At 35.9% G+C, this 23,966-nt stretch overlaps 1 protein-coding gene across 10 annotated transcripts in view; it reads left to right on the top strand.

Moving 5' to 3' along the window:
• Window positions 1–23,966, top strand: part of LOC145663083 (uncharacterized) — a 78,223-nt gene that overhangs the window by 3,563 nt on the left and 50,694 nt on the right. For 8 of the 10 annotated variants that reach the window (XM_081729332.1, XM_081729328.1, XM_081729329.1 and 5 more), the window contains exons 2-3: window positions 7,758–7,947; window positions 22,467–22,996. In XM_081729332.1, coding sequence (XP_081585458.1) covers window positions 7,876–7,947; window positions 22,467–22,996 — 602 coding nt within the window. In that variant the 5' untranslated portion in view covers window positions 7,758–7,875. Of the gene's footprint in view, window positions 1–7,757; window positions 7,948–13,907; window positions 14,115–22,466; window positions 22,997–23,966 lie in introns of those variants that run through there. The other 2 variants (XM_081729325.1, XM_081729326.1) reach the window with 2 other exon arrangements.

Below are 23,966 nucleotides of genomic sequence, written 5' to 3'. Positions count from 1 at the left end.
TCAAACTATTTATTTCTGACGATTGTAATACATCTGATGTCAGATGTTTCTGCAATAAAATGTATTATTATTAGAAAGACTTTCTTTTTGGCCGTTATGTAGATGACTGTTTAGGAATATGGAAAGGAACGAAAAGCCAGCTGGAAAAATTCATGAGAGACGCGAAAGATGAAAAGAAAGGGATTTGACTACAGAAGTAGACAAGGAGATAAACTATTTACATATAAAAATAAAGAAGTCGGTAGGAGGAAAGTTTATTACATCCTGGTACCAAAAAAGTGTGCAGCGGGAGTGTATTGCCACAAAAGAAGTGCTGTGGATGAAGGCACGAAGAAGAATTTCATAAAAAGCATGGAGGAAAGAATAGAAGACTTAAACACAGATGAAGAACCAGGGAAAATAAATTCAGCGAAGTTCTGGATACAACTAAGGAGAAATGGATACAATGAAGATGATTGGGTCAAAAGAAACACAGCAAGAGAGAGGAAAAAAGAGGAAGAAGAGAAGTACCAAATTGATTTGGTATAGAAAACCTAGGCAAAGAAACAGAGAGGATAAAAGAATGCTTCGGAAAGCAGGAAATAGGACGTAAGGAAACAAGGAAGGAGAATAATTGAAGTAGTCAGAAGAACAATAGTGGACAAAGATCAAAGAGAAGTAATACATATAGTAGGATGCGTATAGTGTAACATACTTTACATAGGAGAAACAGAAACAAACATAGAAGAAGAGATAAAACAGGACAAGGATGACGTAAGATTGAAAAGGGACAACAACGCAATATGTAAGCATCAGAAAGAGACAAACTAGAGAATAGAGTGGGAAAGAACAGAAGTCATAAACACAGAGAACAAAACATTGGTGAGAAAATGGAAAGAAGCCAGGAAAATTATGAAGACAGAAGACAAAGTGATGAATTGAAATGCAAGATTCGCAGTAAGTAAAAAATGGACACGTGTCCAGCGTAAAAGTAAATTTTTAATTGGAGACGTGTTCGGCTAACAAGTGAAAGTGAGAAACACAAGTGTTACTTTTAATGAAGGGAAGGAGCCTAATTAAAAGTTAATCTCCAGAAAGTATATAAGTGATGACCAACTCGCAAGCAGCCAGACGGAGTGGAAGTCTGATGAAGACACAGTTATTGTGTTGAAACTGTTATGTGATTTTCTTTGTTACATATTATTAGGGTATTCTCTCATACATATCAAACTTGAAACAAGAACCATTTAGGATTATTTAAGTGTGAATATAGTAAGACACAAAAAACCTTTTATAGTATGTCAGTTAAATTTTATAATTTTCTTTCTATATCTTTAAAAGAACTTCCATTTCTGGCCTTTAAAAAGCAGGTTCAGCAATTACTTATTAATAATTGTATTTATATAGTGTTGACGAATTTTTCGAGCTCAAAATTGATAGTTAAAATATTTTCGCCTTTATACAGTGATCTTTGTTTATATTATGGTATGTTATATACGTAACACTAAAATTTTTAATTTTTAACTATTTATTTCTGACGATTGTAATACATCTGATATTCTCAGATGTTTCTGCCATAAAATGTATTATTATTAAAAACACGCACCAAACTGTGCTACAAGTAAGATTGCATTTATTTCTGTTCAGAGCGAACGAGCCTGGAGAATGTATGAAGCTCTCTGTTTCCGAAGATAGATGTGCGCATAAAAGAAGTACGAAAAACGCATCCATCTGTACTAGGTGGTCACTACGATCTCCTTTGGCAATTGTATATTAATGCAATATACGTTGTTTCTCTCTTCACTAACGATATAAATGTTCTCCGGTTAGAAAAAGTAAGTTTCGTGAACATCACTCATCCTTTCTGAATTAATAGATTTTCGTAAATTCTAATAAAAATGTGTCTTGTTCTGGATCCTTGTAAACACCTGACTTCCGTATTTTGTGGTGGAGACCCTACCACAAGCATATCTAGTAGAAGTGGAAAGTCACGATTAGAACCAATGTTTCTAAGTCATTAGAAGACGATGTATGTTTATTAAAAAAAAAAAGGAAAGAAGAGGAAAGAAAATACTATGCTGGCACCGGCATTATATTCTTGTGCAATCATAATGGGAATAAAAATGTGTAGTCGCCAATAGAATAAATTATTTTAAGGCAATGGAGAATGATTATTTTATTGTCTATCAGATATCTTTGCTAATAGGTAGCTATAAGATACATATAGAATAACTATATATATATATATATATATATATATATATATATATATATAAAACTTTACCTATGTTTAGGTGTCCTATTCTCTCCTCCATGCTTTTTATGTAATTCTTCTTTGTAACCTCATCCACAGTACTTCTTTTGTGGCAATACGCTCCCGCTTCACACTCTTTTTGGTACCAGGATATAATAAACTCTCCTCCTACCGACTTCTTTATTTTTATATGTAAATAGTTTATCTCGTTGTCTACTTCTGTAGTCTAATCCCTTTCTTTTCATCTTTTACGTCTCTCATGAATTTCTCCAGCTGCCTTTTCGTTCCTTTCCATATTCCTAAACAGTCATCTACATAACGGCCAAAAAAGAAGCAGTCCTTCTCCTTTTCTTTCTATTGTCTCCTTCTCCCATTTATTCATTATTATATCTGATAGCACTGGACTCAAACAGTATCCTATATTAAGTTCTTCATTTTAACAATCGAGTCTCTGATTATACAGTATGCGTTCTCCCACAATGCTTTTAATCCGCCTCCTCCTACCTTCTTACTGTCCCAATTTTCTATTTTCTTTTGACCCATTTCTTCTTCTGTTATTCTTAATATTTATTTTGTCTTAAGGCTTGATAACATAGTCAACATCAAGGCTGAATAACACTGTGCTCTCCCTTCTTCTTCCTAATTTATCCATGGGAAACAAAAGGGGGTTCTATAGTTGTGATGCATAAAGTATAATATGAAGAAAAACTTGGAGATCTGAAAGACGAGACGTATGAAGATGCTGCGGGGAAAGGACAAGAAGAAGAGATAAGGATTATAGAGGATTGCAAGAGGAAGAAATTCCAGAAGTTAGTGAGAGAAGAAGGAAAGTTACCTAGGATGAAAGCATTTCCAAAAATGAAGAAAGAAGTAGTGAAGTTGAGACCGGTGCTTAATTGCAGAACAATATGTTACAACCGTTGGGAAAAAAGATTATGAGGATAGCTGAGGCAGTGAGACAATGACAGGAAAGTAGGAGAGTAGAGAATGCCCAAAAGGTTAAGAGGATGATAGATAAATTAGGGATAAGAAAGAGAGTACACTGTTATTTAGCCTTGACGTCAAAAGTATGTTCCCGAACCTTAAGAGAAAAGAAATATTAAGAATAATAGAAGAGGAAATGGGTGAAAAGGAAGTAGAAAATTGGGACAGTAAGATGGTAGGAGGAGGCGGATTAGAAGCATTGTGGGAGAATGCATACTGTTTAATCAGAGATAGGATTGTTAAAATAAAGGAAGGATTTAATATAGGATCTTGTTTGAGTCCAGTACTATCAGAATGAATGAATGGGAGAAGGAGACAATAGAAACAGGAGGAAAAAGACTGCTTCTTGTTTGCGGTTATGTAGATAACTATTTAGGAATATGGAAAAGTACGAAAAGGCAGCTGGAGAAATTCATGAGAGACGTGAAAGATGAAAAGAAAAGGATAAGACTACAGAAGTAGACAAGGAGATAAACTATTTAGATATAAAAATAAAGAAGTCGGTAGGAAGAGAGTTTATTACATCTTGCTACCAAAAAAGTGTGCAGCGAGAGTGTATTGCCACAAAAGAAGTGCTGTGGACGAAGGCACGAAGAAGAATTTCATACAAAGCACGGAGGAAAGAATAGAAGACCTAAACACAGATGAAGAACGGAGGAAAATAAATTTAACGAAGTTCTGGATACAACTAAGGAGAAATGGATACAATGAAGATGGTAGGGTTAAAAGAAACACAACAAGAGAGAGGAAAAAAGAAGACAAGAACAAAAAATGATTTCGTATAGAAAGCCTAGGAAAAGAAACAGAGAAGATGAAGAGAATGCTTCGGAAAGCATGAAATAGAACGTAAGGAAAGGAGGAAGCAGAATAATTGAAGTAGTCGGAAAAACAATAGTGGACAAAGATCAAAGAGGAGTAATACATATAGTAGGATGCGCATAGTGTAACATACTTTACATAGGAGAAACAAAAACGAAATAGAAGAAAGGATAAAACAGGACAAGGATGACGTAAGTTTGAAAAGGGACAACAACGCAATATATAAGCATCAGAAAGAGATAAACTAGAGAATAGAGTGGGAAAGAACAGAAATCATAAACGCAGAGAACAAAACATTGGTGAGAAAATGGAAAGAAGCCAGGAAAATTATGAAGACAGGAGACAAAGTGATGAATTGAAATGCAGGATTCGCAGTAAGTAAAAAATGGACAGCATAAAAGTAAATTTTTAATTGGGCACGTGTTCGGCTAACAAGTGAAAGTGAGAAACACAAGTGTTATTTTTGATGAAGTGGAGCAGCCTAATTAAAAGTTAATCTGCAGAGAGTATATAAGAGATGACCAACTCCTAAGCAGCCAGACAGAGTGGAAGTCTGAAGAGGACACAGTTATTGTGATTGTTACATATTATCACATAGCTTGTTCAGTGTGTTATTGTGTTTGAGTACAAAATTTATATATATATATATATATTTGGTCTAGGAATTAATTCGTGCGGGTGGACAAGAGATGGCGCAACGAACGGAGCGTCCCACAGTTCCGTGTATCCACACATGTGTTGCAAACCCCTGTCATCGCGTATCGTTCGTAGTATAGGGCAGTGGATTAAAGCGTCAACAACACCAGTTTGTAGTTAAGTGAACATGGCGCAATTTGTGCCTGATAAAGTGTTTTTGCGGGGTGTCCTGCTGCATTACTTTAACATGCAGAAAAGTGCGACTGAAAGTCATCGTATTTTGGTGGAAGTGTATGGTGACCATGCTCTAGCTGAGCGAACGTGTCAGAAGTGGTTTGCACGGTTTAGAAGTGGTGATTTCGGCTTGGCAGACCAAGAGCGAGCTGGACAGCCAAAAAAATTTCAAGACGAAGAATTGACAGCATTGCTCGAGCAGGATTCGTGTCAAACGCAGGAACAACTTGCAGCAGCATTAGGCGTTGATCAAACAACAGTCTCCAAACGCTTGAAAGCCATGGGAATGATTCAAAAGATGTCACATTGGGTTCCACATGAATTGAAAGACAGAAACGTTGAAAGACGAAAAACCATTTGCGAATTGCTGCTTCAACGACAGAGCAGAAAGGGGTTTCTGCATCGAATTATTACGGGTGATGAGAAGTGGATCCATTACGAGAACCCTAAACGAAAAAAGGCCTGGGTGAAACCAGGTGAACCAGGTCCATCACAACCAAAACGAGATATTCACTGTGCAAAGGTTATGCTGTGCATATGGTGGGATATGAAAGGTGTGGTGTACTATGAGCTGCTGCAACCGGGTGAAACTATGAATGGAGAACGTTATCGACGACAATTAATGCGTTTGAAGCAAGCTCTGGCCAGAACACGACCAGAATGGGAGAACAGACATGATAAACTTATTGTTCAACATGATAACGCTCGCCCACATGTCGCAAAACCGGTCAAAACCTATTTAGAAAATGTCGGATGGGAAGTTTTACCCCACCCGCCGTATTCACCAGACGTTGCTCCTTCGGACTACTACTTGTTCGATTGCATGAACAACGATTTGATTGGACAGCGGTTTACTTCTTCAGAAGATATCGAAACATGGGTCTCTGACTGGATCGCTTCCAAGGATGAGGACTTCTTTCGCCACGGAATCCGTACATTGCCTGACAGATGGGCGAAAGTGGTGGCTAGCGATGGACAATATTTTTCTTAAGGTATTTATGTATTTTGTGTTTGTACTACAGCTTTAATGTGTGCGTACAAACCGCACGAATTAATTCCTAGACCATATATATATATATATATATATATATATATATATATTGTAGGTTTTAAAGTTCGTAGTAGAAAAACATTTCTTAGAAATGACTTTGTATTTTTCTTCGACTGATGTGACTTCCTTTAGCTTCCCAGACATTTCTTTAACCAAATAATATTGTTCATAGAATTAATTGATGTTAAAATTCTGTTTTAAACAAGAATTATTTTTAAACCATAAAGTAGGAAAAAATCGTGTTCGGGTTTCTTACAAAGAACATTAATTTTGTTCTTTCAGAACCGAATAGTCATATTTTTTCAGATTGTTCGTAATACGAGCTTTACCCGAAAATATGCCCAAGCATTTGAAGGTCTCCAAATGGGTTACTTTACGTAAGAAATGTATCCAGATATTTGTATTTGAGTTAATAAACAATCCTAAATGTTCTTCGGTAAATAATATAAGACCATGTGTTATTTGCGGGGGAAACAAAAGTAGTTTTCACGAATTCGTAATAGAATTGATACACTTGATGAATAATGTACGAGAGATTATGTGCAAACACCTGAAGTAGATACTAAATCATATTTTAAGTTGTATCTTAAATAGATATTGTGGATCTGATCAGGTCCATACTAATTAGTTTGGCCATCCAATGCATCCGACATCGGTTACGTGAAAATAGTTTTCGGATTTAATTCTCTGTGCAGTGACAGAAATGCTCAATATTGCTTCAAACATAGTTGTTTCACATTTGAGAATAAAATTCGTAAATAGAATAAGTCTGGCTATAGGAAATCTAATGTTACTCCTTTAGCCGACAAATAATGAATTAGTCTGAATCCAAAATTTGAACAATAAATAAATAAATAAATAAAAAGTTCAAATCCATCAGATATTGGGGGCGCGGTGGCTCAGTGGTAGAGCGTTCACCTCCGGTGCTTGGGGTCCCTGGTTTGATTCCAGCTCGCGCCGTGTGGACTTTGTGGTGGACAAACACCGTGCTCGGGGTTCTCCCGTTTCCTCCCACTTTCTTCATTCCACCATTTTACTGATTTCTCAATATCACCATCTCCTTTAGCCTAACCGGCATAACCGTGGGATGTTAAACTTAAAGATTTCATTTCATTTTCCATCAGATATTCTCACTAGGTGGAAGAGTATATCATCAAATTCTCGGATAACCTCTATTCACAGAAGAAAAATAATAAAAAAAGAAACTCTACACTTTTATTTTTAGAAAAAACAGCAGCTTGTGTTTTCTATGTTTACAGTCAGCAAACTCCATTTTAACCAAAATCATTGTTTGGAAAAGCTTCTTTTCAAACACATTTCGTATTGTATCACATTTCACTTAATTCAGCCATCATCTAAATTCGTTGTTTGATCTTTCACGGATACGTAAGAAATATTTCTTATCCTTATGAAGAAAGTGGAACATTTTTCCACCTTCTAATGTATTTTTTCACTTTATACAATTTTTGTAATGAGGATTAACTTCATTTATTTCTCTTAAGGAAAAAGGACTCTACAGAATGGGAGAAGGCCACCTAGCAGCGCAGTTGATAACAATAATAAAGTCGCCAGAAAGCAACGAGAACGTTCTTTCCCTTTATGTAAAGGCAAAACTTGTATTTTCTCCTTGGGCAAAGTATTGTATATTATCAAAGCAGTAAAGTTGTATCAAAGTATTTTTCCATATATTTTTTATTCTTGTTTAGAGTTTATAAGAATATTGATTATTAGCTATTTTACAAGTATGTCTTATTATTTGTTTAATATTTTGCTTATGCATGTTTAAATGTATATTTTCAGTATAATCTTACATACTGGCAGAATGTGTGAATGGAATGACTTATATAACCATAGAAAAGGTTGCAGCAATAAAAAATAAAGAGGAAGTAACAACACAAAGGTGAACTGTTTACCAAAGATGCGTGAAACCACACACAATTTTCTGTCCACTAAGGAGACAGAGGGGCACAGCAACCCCAGGCCTTTGGAGGTTGGTTGTTTTTTCTCAATTAAATTTTATTTATTTATTTATATCTCTTTACCACGTGTCCGATTGACTTATCAAATTGTTCCCACATTCATCTTTGGCACACATGGTACCGTTCGTGCCCTCGACGGACGCATGATTCCCATCGACTACAGGGAAGATAAGTGAAGTGTTAAACTAAGAATGAAAACATTTAAAGAAGCGACAGTGATAGTTTATATCATGAAAAAATAGCAACGAGTTTTAGCAGGTCTTTTGGTGAATAGGTATAGAAAGTTCTTTAAAAAATTGAAAATCATTATCAATTCATAATATTGCTTTGAAATAGATAAATAGAAATGAATATAACATATTTGGTCTAGGAATTAATTCGTGCGGGTGGACAAGAGATGGCGCAACGAACGGAGCGTCCCACAGTTCCGTGTATCCACACATGTGTTGCAAACCCCTGTCATCGCGTATCGTTCGTAGTATAGGGCAGTGGATTAAAGCGTCAACAACACCAGTTTGTAGTTAAGTGAACATGGCGCAATTTGTGCCTGATAAAGTGTTTTTGCGGGGTGTCCTGCTGCATTACTTTAACATGCAGAAAAGTGCGACTGAAAGTCATCGTATTTTGGTGGAAGTGTATGGTGACCATGCTCTAGCTGAGCGAACGTGTCAGAAGTGGTTTGCACGGTTTAGAAGTGGTGATTTCGGCTTGGCAGACCAAGAGCGAGCTGGACAGCCAAAAAAATTTCAAGACGAAGAATTGACAGCATTGCTCGAGCAGGATTCGTGTCAAACGCAGGAACAACTTGCAGCAGCATTAGGCGTTGATCAAACAACAGTCTCCAAATGCTTGAAAGCCATGGGAATGATTCAAAAGATGTCACATTGGGTTCCACATGAATTGAAAGACAGAGACGTTGAAAGACGAAAAACCATTTGCGAATTGCTGCTTCAACGACAGAGCAGAAAGGGGTTTCTGCATCGAATTATTACGGGTGATGAGAAGTGGATCCATTACGAGAACCCTAAACGAAAAAAGGCCTGGGTGAAACCAGGTGAACCAGGTCCATCACAACCAAAACGAGATATTCACTGTGCAAAGGTTATGCTGTGCATATGGTGGGACATGAACGGTGTGGTGTACTATGAGCTGCTGCAACCGGGTGAAACTATGAATGGAGAACGTTATCGACGACAATTAATGCGTTTGAAGCAAGCTCTGGCCAGAACACGACCAGAATGGGAGAACAGACATGATAAACTTATTGTTCAACATGATAACGCTCGCCCACATGTCGCAAAACCGGTCAAAACCTTTTCAGAAAATGTCGGATGGGAAGTTTTACCCCACCCGCCGTATTCACCAGACGTTGCTCCTTCGGACTACTACTTGTTCGATTGCATGAACAACGATTTGATTGGACAGCGGTTTACTTCTTCAGAAGATATCGAAACATGGGTCTCTGACTGGATCGCTTCCAAGGATGAGGACTTCTTTCGCCACGGAATCCGTACATTGCCTGACAGATGGGCGAAAGTGGTGGCTAGCGATGGACAATATTTTTCTTAAGGTATTTATGTATTTTGTGTTTGTACTACAGCTTCAATGTGTGCGTACCAACCGCACGAATTAATTCCTAGACCAAATATAAATGTTGTATTCAGTTATGATAGTTGTCATGTAAAAATGAAAATGAAATCGAATTTCCTTGTGGCTAAGTGGTTAGCATACGCGCCTGTGGCGTGGAAAATGCGGGTTCGATTCCCAGCGGGACCTCATGGATTTCAGGTTCCACGTTAAGCAATAGGTCTACATCTCATATAGCCTTGCTGCTGAAAGGAATGCTAAACTCAAAATCACATCACACCACGAAAGGGAAATTATAAAAAATAAAATTTTAAATAGCTCGACTTTGCAATAACGGAACAAAGTTGTAGATACAAGAATCATTCTTCACAATTAAGTTATTATAATTGGTGATCAATACGTAAGGTAGTGTTGGTCATGTAAAGAATGAGGGGACTTTTTTGTTTCTTTTTTTGATAGCTGTCACCACATAAATGGATGATAACTTAATAGAAATAACATCGTAAACCAACATTGTGCATGTGTGGATCCTATATTGTAGAGCATAAATTTCAAATCTGGTAGTAACTGACGAGTTATGAGTACACGGGGTATTTACGATTACTAATTCAGTGGTAGGAAGAGTTAATTACTGACTCAGTTTTAATTATCCGGGTGTCACGACTTTTGATAGTATATAATGATTATAAGTGTCTATTTCCTAGCAAAAGCACGAAACTAGAAAAAAAATATTGCTGGAGTAATGTTTCGGAAATAAACTCTGGCGACGCAGTGCAAGTGACTGAACCGGAACTTCCTTATACAGGAAGTAGGGATTTAGAAGTTTGGTAGATGTACTGTCTGCTTTAGGTTTCAGTACTGAAGATTGTAGAGACTTTTTCACGCAACTTGCATTGGACAACCCTGATATAAACATACAATCGATGGGCACGACACCTGTCATATCTTAGGAGGTATTAAGTGTTTCGCACTGAAGATATCCTATAGTCCAATTGACCCAATTGATAAGGTCAGATGTATTCCGAGTACAACTTTCTTGAGAGAATATGGTGCTATACAATTGGCATTTCCTTTTTGACCAAAGGTTGTAATTTAAAGACACCATCATGTAGAACCAGTCTTCAATACACCAGATACCAGAAATGTCAGAAAAATATTTCTTCGTTACGGAGATATAACGCTTCAAACAATGGAAAAATGAGGTGCTTACGTCACGGCAGCACAGACAAGGATTTTGGCGTGACGTCACAGGTCCGTATCGCTCTGTGAGTTGAATTGGAATCTTCAGGAAATCTTTTCATATTACAGTTTTTTACTGCAAACTACAAATAAATTTATTTAAATGATGAAAGAAAAATAGCAAAATAAGTAATACATTACTGTATATAAACGTAACGTGTTAATAAGACCTGTTTTCCTAGTTTGAAATACATTAGTGGTCATTTGTAATGTTCTATCATTACATATATTTTAGATACTTATACACTTAAGCAGGATTACTTTATTATTGTATTACCCCAAAAACATTAGAGTCTAAGCACTATATCAGTTCAAATTAAGTCATGCGCGGATTGAAAATATCTAGACAATCATATTATAGCTTTTCTTTATTTAGAAGATATGTCGTGAATCTCCATTCTATTACACTACGGCTACAAATAAGCACTTTCTGCACCAAAAAGCTCTTAATCCCTTTAAAAATATTCATATCCTATTACATCCATTCATATTTTCTATTATTTACTCTGTATATTAGCAATTAGTCACCCCCCCCACCTTTGCTACAACTATTCTTATGTTAATGCTACAAGAATCGTATTATATAACTCTTTACTTTCTTACTATATTTCTACAAGGGAAATGCTTTTGTGGTCACCGCGGTAGCTTGAAGCTGAAGAAAGCTGTAGCGAATAGAGGCAGACAGATGGTTAGGCTGCCGAAAGACCATTATAAACAAGATAAGTGCTCGATAACATGGGTCTTCATAATTTTGTTTTTGATTTAACTTATTTAGGTGCCACACTCCTATTTCCAATCGCCTTGACTACCTGGCGTCCAGGATTTTTCGAGCCTGAACAAGAGGGATATTAACAGAAATTCATTATGTATTACTTATATTTGTTACTCTGAAACTTCAGTCTTTTCTTTTCAATAACATCACACGAAATAGTGTTCTAAGTATACAAACATAAGTTTATTTATAATCTTTTTCCCCTTCAGATAGGCCTGTATCCACTGGAAGCAGACCCCCTAAATTTTTACTGCCCCCTAAAATTTTCAAGGTAGGCTTGCAAATAAATTATAATATGCTGATGAACTTGTATAATATGGTTGAATTAGCCCCTCCTACATTTTTGGGGTGGGTACAGGCCTGGCCTTATCTCTGAGATAATTAATGTTTGGTGTATGGTGGTACATTTGCAAAAGATTATATCGTGAAAAATTGCGTTTTGTGTTTTGAGGTCCACAAGAAAGAAAAAAAAAGTTTGAAGAGTTCAGCCTTTGATAAGTTTTGTCCTGTAGATTGATTTCTCGTATATTATTTCACTCACTGGGACAGAATATTGTGTTTATTACTCGTCATGATATATCATAAACATTCATTATCAAAGGACACGGTGGATCAATAGTGGAGCGCTCACCTCTAGCGTGAAGAGTACCAGGTTCGAATTCAAGCCATATGAATTTGTGGTGGACAACATCGTGTCCGTGGGTTTTCTCGCGATTAAGATGTTCCTCCCACATGATCATTCCACTGATTCTTTTATAAACATTCACTCTCATTAGTCATCTGCCTCCCTTTGCCTACAGGACATATTCGCGGAACATAAGACTAGAAATTTCATTTTATTTTATTCAGTAATAAGCTACTGTAACTAGTTTGTTATCATTACTGTGAGACCACATCTGTTTATTTGTTGGTCTAAATGTTAACTCATGTGCTCAAAGCACTTCAGTCAATTTTTGTAAATCTTCACATAGACTAATATAAACAATTTACGAGTATGTTCCATGGGCTAAAGAAAACGACAGTAAGCGCGAAAATATTATGATGAAATAATATTGCTAATGTGTAAAGTAGTTAAATAATAGCACTGGTAAATTATCAGAATGCTCATGAACATAATTATCATCGTAAGTTTGCGCGTCCTTGTGTTGAACTCAATAAAGAATTTAGATTATTTTTACTTGGAGAAATTTTTTCATGTATTAATTTCCTTTGTCTTCCTCCTGAGCGCCTATCGAATTCAAAATGAACTTGCATATAAGAAATTAGTACTCTACTATCAAATAATTATGCTTTTATATTGTTGATTTTTTCTTAAGAATGAATAAAATTCGCTTCGTAAGGTCGGTCGGTGATCGAAACATGAGAATATTAATTAGTTTCTTACCTCAGGCTGCAAACAATATCAGTAATATAGCAAATTAATACACTTCAACTTTGTCCTAAGATATTCAGTTATACAGGTATTCAAATAATTGGCAATAAATAAATAGCTTGCTTTTTTAAATAAACCTTAAATTCTGTTATTTTTTTTTATTCTTTGCGTTATAAGCAACGTCGTACATATTTGGAAAACATACATCATATCTTTCGCTAAGCCGTTTCCCTATTGAGCGGCGCAGACCTTTTCCCCTGTACCGAACTATGACGTACAAACATGGTGGTTATTGTTTTAAGCGCACGAGTAGCAGGCCGGAATTCAATCGCAAAATTCGACTGGTTAGAATCGTCGCATGAGGGAAAGGAAGTGTTCTCCGTGATCAGCTAGCTCTGTAGTTTTTTTAGAGCAATAAAAAAAAATAATGGAAATGTCCATTGGATGAATTCCAGAAACTGACCAACAGACACCAAGGGAACTGACCAATCTGACGGTTGAGAATGTTACCAATGGTAACAAAGAAGTGCCTCCAATATCAACTGATTTGTTATAGATATGTGGGAAATAGAAAGAATTTTACTTCATTAATGAATGGAACAGTTCATGGAGAGCGCCACATCAAACATGAATTTCGTCTTATCACGATTATTGTGCTTACCATTTATTATGGTAAGCAAACTATAACTATCCCTGAAACTATGACATCGTTTGCGCTGTCCTCAAAACAGAAGCTCAGAAATGTTTAGAACAACAGCAAAGAGCTATTTTGTCACTTTAGACCAGCGTCTCTGCATAAAAGCTCGAGACATTGTTGGTTTCTGTTTATTGGATAGTGATGTGTGAGCTTCGTTATAGTTCGGCTTGTGGGCGTCCATCCATTCATGTCGGTAATTGGTGACATAGGATATAATGGATGGAAGTGGTTTCTAAGATTTGCTCAATGTATTGTATGCATTAGCATCTACAAACTTTACGATGTTCGGTAATTTTTATTCTAGAGCTTTAAGGCGTTACATTTTGGCTCAGCTTTCTCTATCAAGAAAATTTTATCTACAGTGTGTGTGTGACTAAGAAGAAGAACTCAGCAATATTGACCATTCTTGAAAATTTTAAGACTGACAATTTGGAGATGGATTAATTCTGCATAAGTGGAATTGTATTCAAATTCAAGGAGAAACTACAGGAGTGTAACGTACCGTTTACCGGTAACGTACATTATTATTATTATTATTATTATTATTATTATTATTATTATTATTATTATTATTATTATTATTATTATTATTATTATTCTGTTGTTTGAATGGTCCATATGTTGTAAAGTTGTTCCATTCATTTCTGTTACTTGTTTAGCTTGATTTGTTCGTGAATATTATTTTAATGTTCTATTATGATCCGTTAATAATAATATCAGAAAAGCCTCTAAATTGTGAGGTTTATACTATATCTGTACCGCACCATAAGTTAACGTAAGGGTATGATTAAATCAAACTCAATTACGAATGTGATTTTAACCTTATATCAAATTATTCTAAATTTCTATATGAATCCTATTATTTATTCGTATTAACACGATAAAAAAAAGAAGCATAAATCCTATTATTTAACCCATTTGAACCCGTTGTTCCAAAATTGGAACATTTTTTACTTTACTTTTATTTTTCATATAACGTGAATAAAGGGAACAATTGTTGTATGGACCTCTTCATTTGGTACCAGCGATTTAGCAAATGACGTATCTTTGTCTTGAATTGGCGCGAACGATGTGTGCTGTCGATATAAGTTGCGTTGAATAAGAACAAATTATGGTGTCTCAAAGGAGGTAAGTAAATTTTATGTTCGTTTATGAATTTTCTACCTATATAATACTCTTTGGGTAGGAGAAGTATTAAGTTTTCAGTGCATGTGAAATGCAACAATTGATTATGATTGTTATTAATAAAATAGGGTTATAATTTTGAATGTTCCAATATTGGAACAACGGGCTCGAACGGGTACATGAAGTTTGCATTTTGTTTGTTCCATTATTGGAACAACGGGCGTAAATGTACCCATAAAACTATATAATATGGTAATTTTATTGCATGCATTAGTAATTGTTTCGTACATTTTATGAGCGTATTTTTATTTGATGCTATTTGTGCCGCTTTTGAGGGCATTTTGAGCTTGTATTCGGAATTTATTGGTCTCATGGAGGAGGGGAAATTTATACACAAAAAATTGATTTGTTACACCCACGCGGTACGCTTTTCATTTGAGTTGAGTTGATTGTGAATTTAACGTTCTTTCAGCAGCGAGGCTATATGAGACGTGACCTACTCATTAAAGTGGAATCCGAACCACATGAACGCTCGCCGGGGATCGAAGCCGGTCTCCCATGCCAAAGGCGTGTACGCTAACCGCTTAGCCACGAAGGAGCTCTTTTTCAGTTGAGAGACGACAGGCAAATATAGTTGCAGGTGTCTTGATCGCTCATTCACTGGATCGTACATTTATTTACCTATATATAGGAGTTGTTAGGAATGCCTGTTTACATTTTGTAACATTTATTATTGAGTTCACTTTACTGCAGTGAGATAAAAGCAGTAAATTTTGGACATAGATAAAGGCATAGTATATAGTTATATTTTATAGGTACTGTAGGGGAATCATTTGCAGCCTACACTATTTTACAGGCCCTGGCCGCCTTCCTTTCAGTTTCTTCCCCAGTGTTATCATTATGTTGATTGCTCCAGTGTAAAATGGCCTCTGAGCTGTATCTGGTAGCTTGCAAATAAATAAATATTTTATGTTGTTTTGTATTTTAAATGTGTATTTCACAACTTCATCTGGATTTTATTTATTTCAAGAAATACTGTTTTACTCCAGATTGAGTGCAAGCGGTCCCGAGTTCGATTCCCGGTGCGTGCTCTCGGTCGAAAAAGTGTAAGAAGCTTTTTAGGCCAACCATCCTGAATGAGGATTTCCTGAGTTTTCCTCGTGCACACCAAGCAAATGCCGGGGTGGTACCTAACATATATGTCCCAGATTGGTTCCTTCTTTCCCAACACTTGCTTCCTTCCCTTTCCCTGGAGAGTGCTCTCGCCAAGGGACGTCATCCACCAGACGTGACGGGCTAACATGGCCACAGATGCCGAAAGCCCAGAAATCTAAATCCTCCCTCCCTATTTCAGATTGACTGTTGACGAAATTATCAATATACTTGCTAACGGAGAAGATATTCTTGCTGCAGATATTGTCATTACACCACCAGAAAATGAAAGAGTTCTCGAAAGAAGATGAAGCAGATATAGAGAGGCTATCTAGAAATCAGTTGCTCGCTAAGGGAGGAGCTTCTTTTACAGTACCGCAAAGCGGCCAGCTGAGAAATGAATTTATAGGTAAGAGTTTGTTGGATGATGAAGCTCCGAAACCTAGCACATCTAATGAAAGTCAGCCTTCTGCAAAGTCACATAAGAAATATAATCCCAACAACGTGCAATTCTTGGGAGACCTATTTCGAACCAATTGCGACCGGTCAACAAACGAGCAATAAATGAAGGGGGATAGACAAAGAAATACATTTCAGTGTAAAATCACAAAGACAATCAAGATCTGGATAGTGAATATAACACAACATGGAAGTGCTTCATTTACTTCCATCAGTAGTAAGAATGTGATGTATTGGAAAATAAGTATAATGTAAAAAAATCTGTTATTATGTGAATATGCATAATATTAATATGTTTCAATATTTGTATACTTTGTATCTAATGAATACTGCAAATTATTGTAAAATTTGTATCCCAAAAATTTAACGAAATAATACTTTAGCCTGGCTAAACTGAAACATTTTCTTCCAGAAACCTGTACCCTTTCGGGCCCGTTGTTCCAAAAATGGAACATTACAAATTAGGGGTTCATGACATTTTCGTGAACCATAATGTATTTAAATATGTTCTTTACATTTATTTTTACCAATCTGACAGGAACCAAGACTAAATTCGACAAAAAAATAATTTGGGTTTAAATGGGTTAAACTCACCCGTTACATATGTGTAATTGCTGATACATATGTGTGTAAATAGATTGCACATTAAAGCATGCTGTGGCAACTATCTGTTATCGATCTTCAATTGTCGCATGTTTGTTGTATATTTTGTTGCAAGGGCCAATATGGCGACTTCCAGGTTGTAAGATACGAATATGTGGGTGCGGGTGATTGGTTCAACTGACGTGAAAGGAATGACAAACTTAAGTGAAATATACAAATATTTCGTTCTTAGTTTGGGAAATTATTAAAATAGTTTAATGTTTCGTATTTGTTAATAATTCGTCAGGTTTTAAAAATTAAAGAAAGTAATTATGGTAAAAATTCTCAGTTTGCAATATGAAACATCGTGTTTAGCCTGGGGTGTGTAATTGCCAGATATTGAATGACGCACTAATTTATTCTGTTGGTGTGCTATGAAGTGACGCGTTCAAGGCCTCCTAGAAATGTTAAAATTTAACCAGCATAAATTGCTGCATTAGGTGAAAACAATCTTAAAATTTATTTTTCGGAACAACCTGCATCTATTTGAAAAAAATTTTGGAGGCTCTGAAGTCAAAATTGAACTTTAACATGTTTGGTAATGCGTCACAGTAAATGACCACCTATGGCTGCTACGAAGAATTCGTGGCGGGTGGTTCACTAGTTGTGGGTAACAACTATACTCTTCGGGAGCTCGGATTTCCATCCATGACGTGGAGGCGAGGACCAGAAGAATAGAGGTGCTATAAACAAAACGCATAACGAGAAGGCAAAAACTTTCCTTATTCTTTTCCTTGAACCATTTAGACTGGTGACAACTTGATTCATGGTACCAATTGCATGAACTTCAACTTCGATCAGTAACACTTGTTTAAAAGTTTTGTGGATATCAGTAAGAAAATCATGACTAATATGTGTGCCTAAATCTTTGAATTGCGTCACGCATCTTACAGATTCACCGCAGGTTTTCCGTTAACATTGGCACAAAACTTTTAATATGCATATTTCTAGCACAACTCAACGTTCTGATTATAATGAATTTATTTCGGTACAATTATAGAATTAGTCTCAGAAATGCTTCCGGTACAAATTTTATAGCGATTCATAATTAATTCATGGACATTCACAATTTGAAAGGTTAGGTCAGGTCAACTTGTCACTCTTCATAAAAATAATGTACATAAAGAATATTTTGTTTTCATTATATCCATCTATAAGATAAAAATATTATGTTTAAACCATGATAAGGAAAGTGCTAACTCTGTCACATAGTGTAGGTTTTTTTTTCAGTCATATCATCTGTACATAACTCATTTTCATTAGTAGTAGTCATTATAGTGAAAGTGTTGTCCCATGGCTAAGTACATAAGCTAATTTTATAGCATGATATATATATATATATATATATATATATATATATATATATATATATATATATATATATGTGTGTGTGTGTGTGTGTGTGTGTGTTTTAAAGTTAAAATGAAGTAATAATGTAGTATATATTTGGGGCATATATATGAATATATGTGACAGCAGTGAATATGTTGTATTGCATGGAACATTGAATTTTTAAAATTCTTTTTTTTTATTCTTATCATTGCCTTTTCTATGTCTTAAAACTAAGGTCGATTGATCGGGATCGATGCAAATGATTGTATGTGAAATGCCGTATAATTATGTGTACATGTTAGTGAAGAGTAACTATATTGACCTTCCGAAGAAGGCTACCTGTAATGTGTTTGAAGAAGAGTAAATGTATAATTTTGTTTGACCTTCCGAAGAAAGTTACTTATAATGTGTACGTGTCATCTCCTTTGTTTCCTCTTTCTTCGTACCGGGAAGCTCTTGCGATATACATCTTAAATACATATTGGAAATTAGTAACAAAGTCAAATAAGATATATACCGAAATTTATTGATCTTATAAATACTTGCTACAATAATAATAATATGTTTACAATGAGCTATGCAATGATAATATGTATGATTGAAACATTGCAGTGTTAAGACTCAACATTTGGAACAAAATTTATCTGAAAAAGCATAGTTTTTTTCAGAGTTGTAATTTGATTCTGAAATTGAACCAATAAATAATAAATCCAAATTTGAATTTATGATTTGAGTTCAGAAAGTCCTACTAAAATTTGCTAGGAAAAGTTATAACGTCTTGACTAGAAGAATGTCATTACAAAATTGGCTACACTAGCTAGAATTTGTCAGATTTTTTTTTTTTTAATGAGGGAAAGGTGCGTTTCAAAATTGATGATTACATCCAGAATCTGCCTGAATTTTTTTTGGTCCTAAGTAAGCTGTCTTAGGGGTTGGAGTAAAATGGACCAATAGCAAAACCATGGGTGTAATGTTTTCGGATGGCTTCAATTCTCAAACGCTTTGTTGAATCTGAGATAAGTAGGAACTGACAATTGCACCTTGAAAGCATAAATGACATGCTATCATGTACTCCCACGCAGCTAGCCACTTCAGTTACGTCAAAGCGAACCAATTATACTTACAAGATATGCTGGTGCTTGAAAACCGGCTTACTCCTACTGAGTGAAATATGGAACCAAAAGTTTCTTTACCATCAGACGGTGACATAAATACTGGTCAGGAATATGGTCAGATAAGTTTTTATGAGAGCAGTATTATATGTGGTGGCTTATCGCAAAGGCGGAGTATAGTGACTGAACCCTCGCAAGTTGAATCGCATTAATGCCAATTACTGTAGACGTGTTACATCAGATTGAGGAATTCTGTGGTGTGTAAAAAAGTACTGGAGTACTGGTGGGAGATGAAAACATCAACTGTTACGAAGCGTAGGAAATTGATAAATCCAGTATGACAAACATTACAAGCAGTAACTAAAAGGATCAAGTTCCAGAGGAGAAACCGAGTAACGCCACTGCGAGGGGTCAACTAACCTGCCAAGATTAATAAGGAACTGTAACTTTGATGTAATTTTTCGAAGAATTTCTTTATATATGGAATTACAAGAATAGCTGAAGACATATTTCTCATTTGAATTAGCACTTTAAACATCATCTCCTTTCGATGACGGTGGAATGCGTAAGACACGTAAATCAATCAATGGTACTGATACAAGCAACGCAGATTACATCATTTATGGAGAATTCCTCTTATACCGAATTGTGTGGAATACTGAGGAGCAATTTTTATCTATTATCGGCAACTACGCAAACTATGTTCAGAATCACCTTGGGCCTAATGCTATCGTGAGGATTGTATTTGGTGGCTATTTTGAGGATCCAGCACAAAAAAACACCAAATCAGCAGCGAATGAAGCACTCGTAATATGTCATCAACGTCAGTTGCGTTTGATGATACCATGACGGTAACGATGCCAGAAGAACGATTCCTGTCAAATGCCGAGAATAAAAAGCGTCTGATTTGAATGCCCATTGATAAATCAGCAACTTTTCCATGTTAAGCAGGCTGCTGAACACACAGATTCCTTGATTGCTAGCATTGCAATCGATCTCGCTAAACAGGGCGGAAATGTTTTCATTGTGGAGAGAGAACATCGACTTTTTGGTTCATCTGACTGCCAAGGAGCAACCAGCGCACTTCTTCATCTTCCTACTAAAGCTAAGCCGTATTTTGGTGGTCTAATAATTATAAGCTGTCTGAAGAAGCAAAGAATATTTATTATTATTTCTGCTTTTAGTGGTTGCGACACTTTATATATATATATATATACGAGGGAAACCAAACTTTATCAAAACATTTGAGGAAAGCACCAGCCTATAGAAAACAGTGGAAGCATTCATTTACCTTGATACCACATCCAGTCTGGTTGCAGAAGCAGAAGCCAAGTTTATTGTGATATCGCATACTGGTAGCAGTACCAAATCATTGAATGAGACACACCTTGAACTCTTGCTAAAAAGTGACTTCAACTTAGTGACTGGGGCAGCTGCTCGCCAGCATTCCGTGAGGTGGAAAAAATCTACCTCTACTCGCAGCAGTGGAACTGGAAGACCACCAAACATGGTCTTGCGAATGCGACAAACCAACCAGCAGCACCCTAAGAATTGCTGAGCAATTATTTCATGTACTTGTAGATAAGGTTGTCGGACAGCTTGTTCTGCTACATAGCGGGAGTGAGATGCTCGATTCTCGACACAGTGCAGAGAACCTACTTGCATCAATTTCTCATCTGCAGACAATTGTCCCCAAGTTGATGTCAATTCCTATGTTGAGGAAGTCGATGTTATCGAAGACCGATTGACTTTCAATCCTTTCTTAGATGTGAGTTCCTTCGTGGCTAAGCGGTTAGCGTATGCGCCTTTGCCGTGAGAAACCCGGGTTCTCTTCCTGGTGGGAGCTCATGTGGTTCAAATTCCACGTTAATCAGTAGGTCCACGTCTCATATAGCCTTGCTGCTGAAAGGGACGTTAAACTCAAAATCACACACCTTTCCGAGATTTGGAGCTGGATGCAGGCAGCGAAACGGTACAACATGAAACTTTAGAAGAGAGAATCCCAGGCCATCTTGTTCCAAACGAAGAAGAATGGAATAAATTCTTTGTATTGATGATTTATGTATTGAATTCTGTGATTGCTCTCGATTCTTGTGTTGACACATTTGTATTTGTAATTCTTTGTGCCAGCTTTTTCATACCCATTTGAAAGTTTGGATTGGTTTGTTTGTTTTTTAAAGAAGTTACTGACAGGAAACTTGTCTTTTTCTTTTCTTAAACATTTCTTACAATTTTACAATCACTACCTACATTTTTTTCTAATGAAAAGTGAACTTTTGCAGAACCATTTTCACTACAGCAGATTAATTTATACATTAGTTTCTGTGAAAAGATAAATCACGTTAATCACTCTAGCTTTAGTAGGAAGATGAAGAAGGGTTCTGGCTAAAGAAAATATCAATTAAACAAAATATATGTGAATTATATGCAATATCAATTACAAAAACATTGCAGAATAATGTTTTATGAAGTTCGCAACAACCGTGGAAGGAATTAAGTTGACATGTCGGCCGTTCCCGGAATAAGAGAACCGAATTTCTTTTAAAAATTCCAGTGTCCAATTCTTATTGCCAATTTTGACTATACTGCTTGCTCGAATTTCAGTTTTAAGTACTCATTCGATGCAGCATTTATTGCTCGACATCTTTGAATATAGTGGCTTCTGTATAAAAATGCTTTTCTCGAATTATTTTCGCAAAACTGAGGAAAAACAAAATGAAATGTAGCCGTTTTTTGGCTATAGCGTCTGAAGCTCCACTCAGAAAATAGCACATTCTAAATTTAGTGTGATTTTGAATGCCCCAAGTGAATTTAAAAACATTTTCAGGTTTTCCCCAGTTTGTGCAACACACGGTTCTTTTATAGGCTAATTCGACTGGTCTATTAAGCAATCATCAATTTTAACATGTAGAATATATTAATAGTGTTATCTAAAATAATGTATCCCAGTGCACTTCGTAAGTGGACCAATATAATTTAATCTGACTACGTTTATGGCTGTGAAAGTTCTTGTGTACTCATATTACTGTAATTAATTGTAGGTATTAATGAAAGTTGAAGCCAGCGATAACTATTATGAAGAAGACGACACGTTGCTTGGAACAGCGACAGGTATTTTGCAGAAGGAAACTAGAAACAGTGAGCTCTGGTTACAGTCAGTACCTGATATTAAAAAGGAAGAACTTTATCCAGATATTGATATTAAAAAGGAAGAACTTTATCCAGATATTGATATTAAAAAGGAAGAACTTTATCCAGATATTGATATTAAAAAGGAAGAACTTTATCCAGATATTGATATTAAAAAGGAAGAACTTTACCCAGATATTGATATTAAAAAGGAAGAACTTTATCCAGATATTGATATAAAAGAAGAAACAATTGATAGCGACGACTTTAATTCACAAGAAGTTCATACACAGTCATTCCTTAAAGATGAATTAAACAATGAACTGCAACGATCACCTGCAAATGTACATTCTGTCAGTGTGTCAAGCGAATCAGGTACAGTAACTTCCACGATACATAATGGAGATGAAAACAAGAACAGTCAAGGACCGCCGTCTAGTGGGTGAGTAGTTTCTTCAGAGTTGCTTTTCGATTAACTGATTTCTTTTTTAACTAAATAAACTTTTCGATTACTAAATTCCGTTAATTTAGATATGTTAATAGTGTAGCGCCACTAAGTGTAGCCATATAGTAGCTGAAATGACCGTTCACGCACGAGAAGAATAGGATTATAGAAAATACTCGCTAAAGCTCGCTGGGGGCTCCGCCCCCAGACCCCCCGTCATGCCTTTGCCATGAGGTGTCATGTTCTAGAAAACTATTCCTTCAGGAGTTCACTTCCCTTTACAGAAGACACCTGTTACCAACACATACTTCAATTCAACCGATATTATTCCTTCCATGTAACTTTGAAAAACAAGCACACAATTTATTAGAAAGAACTCTATTACTACTTCTACTCTGGCAATCATGTACATGGCTTATTATGTACACTTTGCGCACATCTATACATGTTAGAGACAACAGAATTTATTTTCTGAAACAAACAGCGGACACTGTCTTACAATAGCCTACCTATTAAACCTTGCATTTTGCGAAAACACTCATTGTTTACAAATGTGATTTTTGCAGCCTTTTAAATATTTATTCGTAGCATTTTTTTTTTAATATTATGTTTTGCAGTGTAATTTAGTACAATGTATTATAATAGTGTCGTTGTAGTTAATTGTACATATTACCTGCAGGAAAAGTAATTCATATCTGTGATATAAGGGTGGGAAAATATTTCAGGCTTCCTGCACATTTATTCTTGTATTTACAATGAAGACTACAATTTACTAGATAATTTACAAATATGAATATTACTTGGAGATTGTTTAAATTTTTTTCATAGCATTTGAGTGAACACTACTTTTGTACTATAATGTAGTACAGTGGATTATAATGGAAACCTTGGACATAGTTGTACATATTACCTCAGCAAGACTTCTTGAAAAGTTTCATATATACTGCACAAATTCTTGCAGTCTCCG

The sequence above is a fragment of the Thermobia domestica genome, chromosome 10 (assembly GCF_964235325.1).
Source record: "Thermobia domestica chromosome 10, izTheDome1.hap1.1, whole genome shotgun sequence".
Taxonomy (NCBI): Eukaryota; Metazoa; Arthropoda; class Insecta; order Zygentoma; family Lepismatidae; genus Thermobia; species Thermobia domestica.
This window is presented reverse-complemented; position numbering and strand designations above follow the sequence as displayed.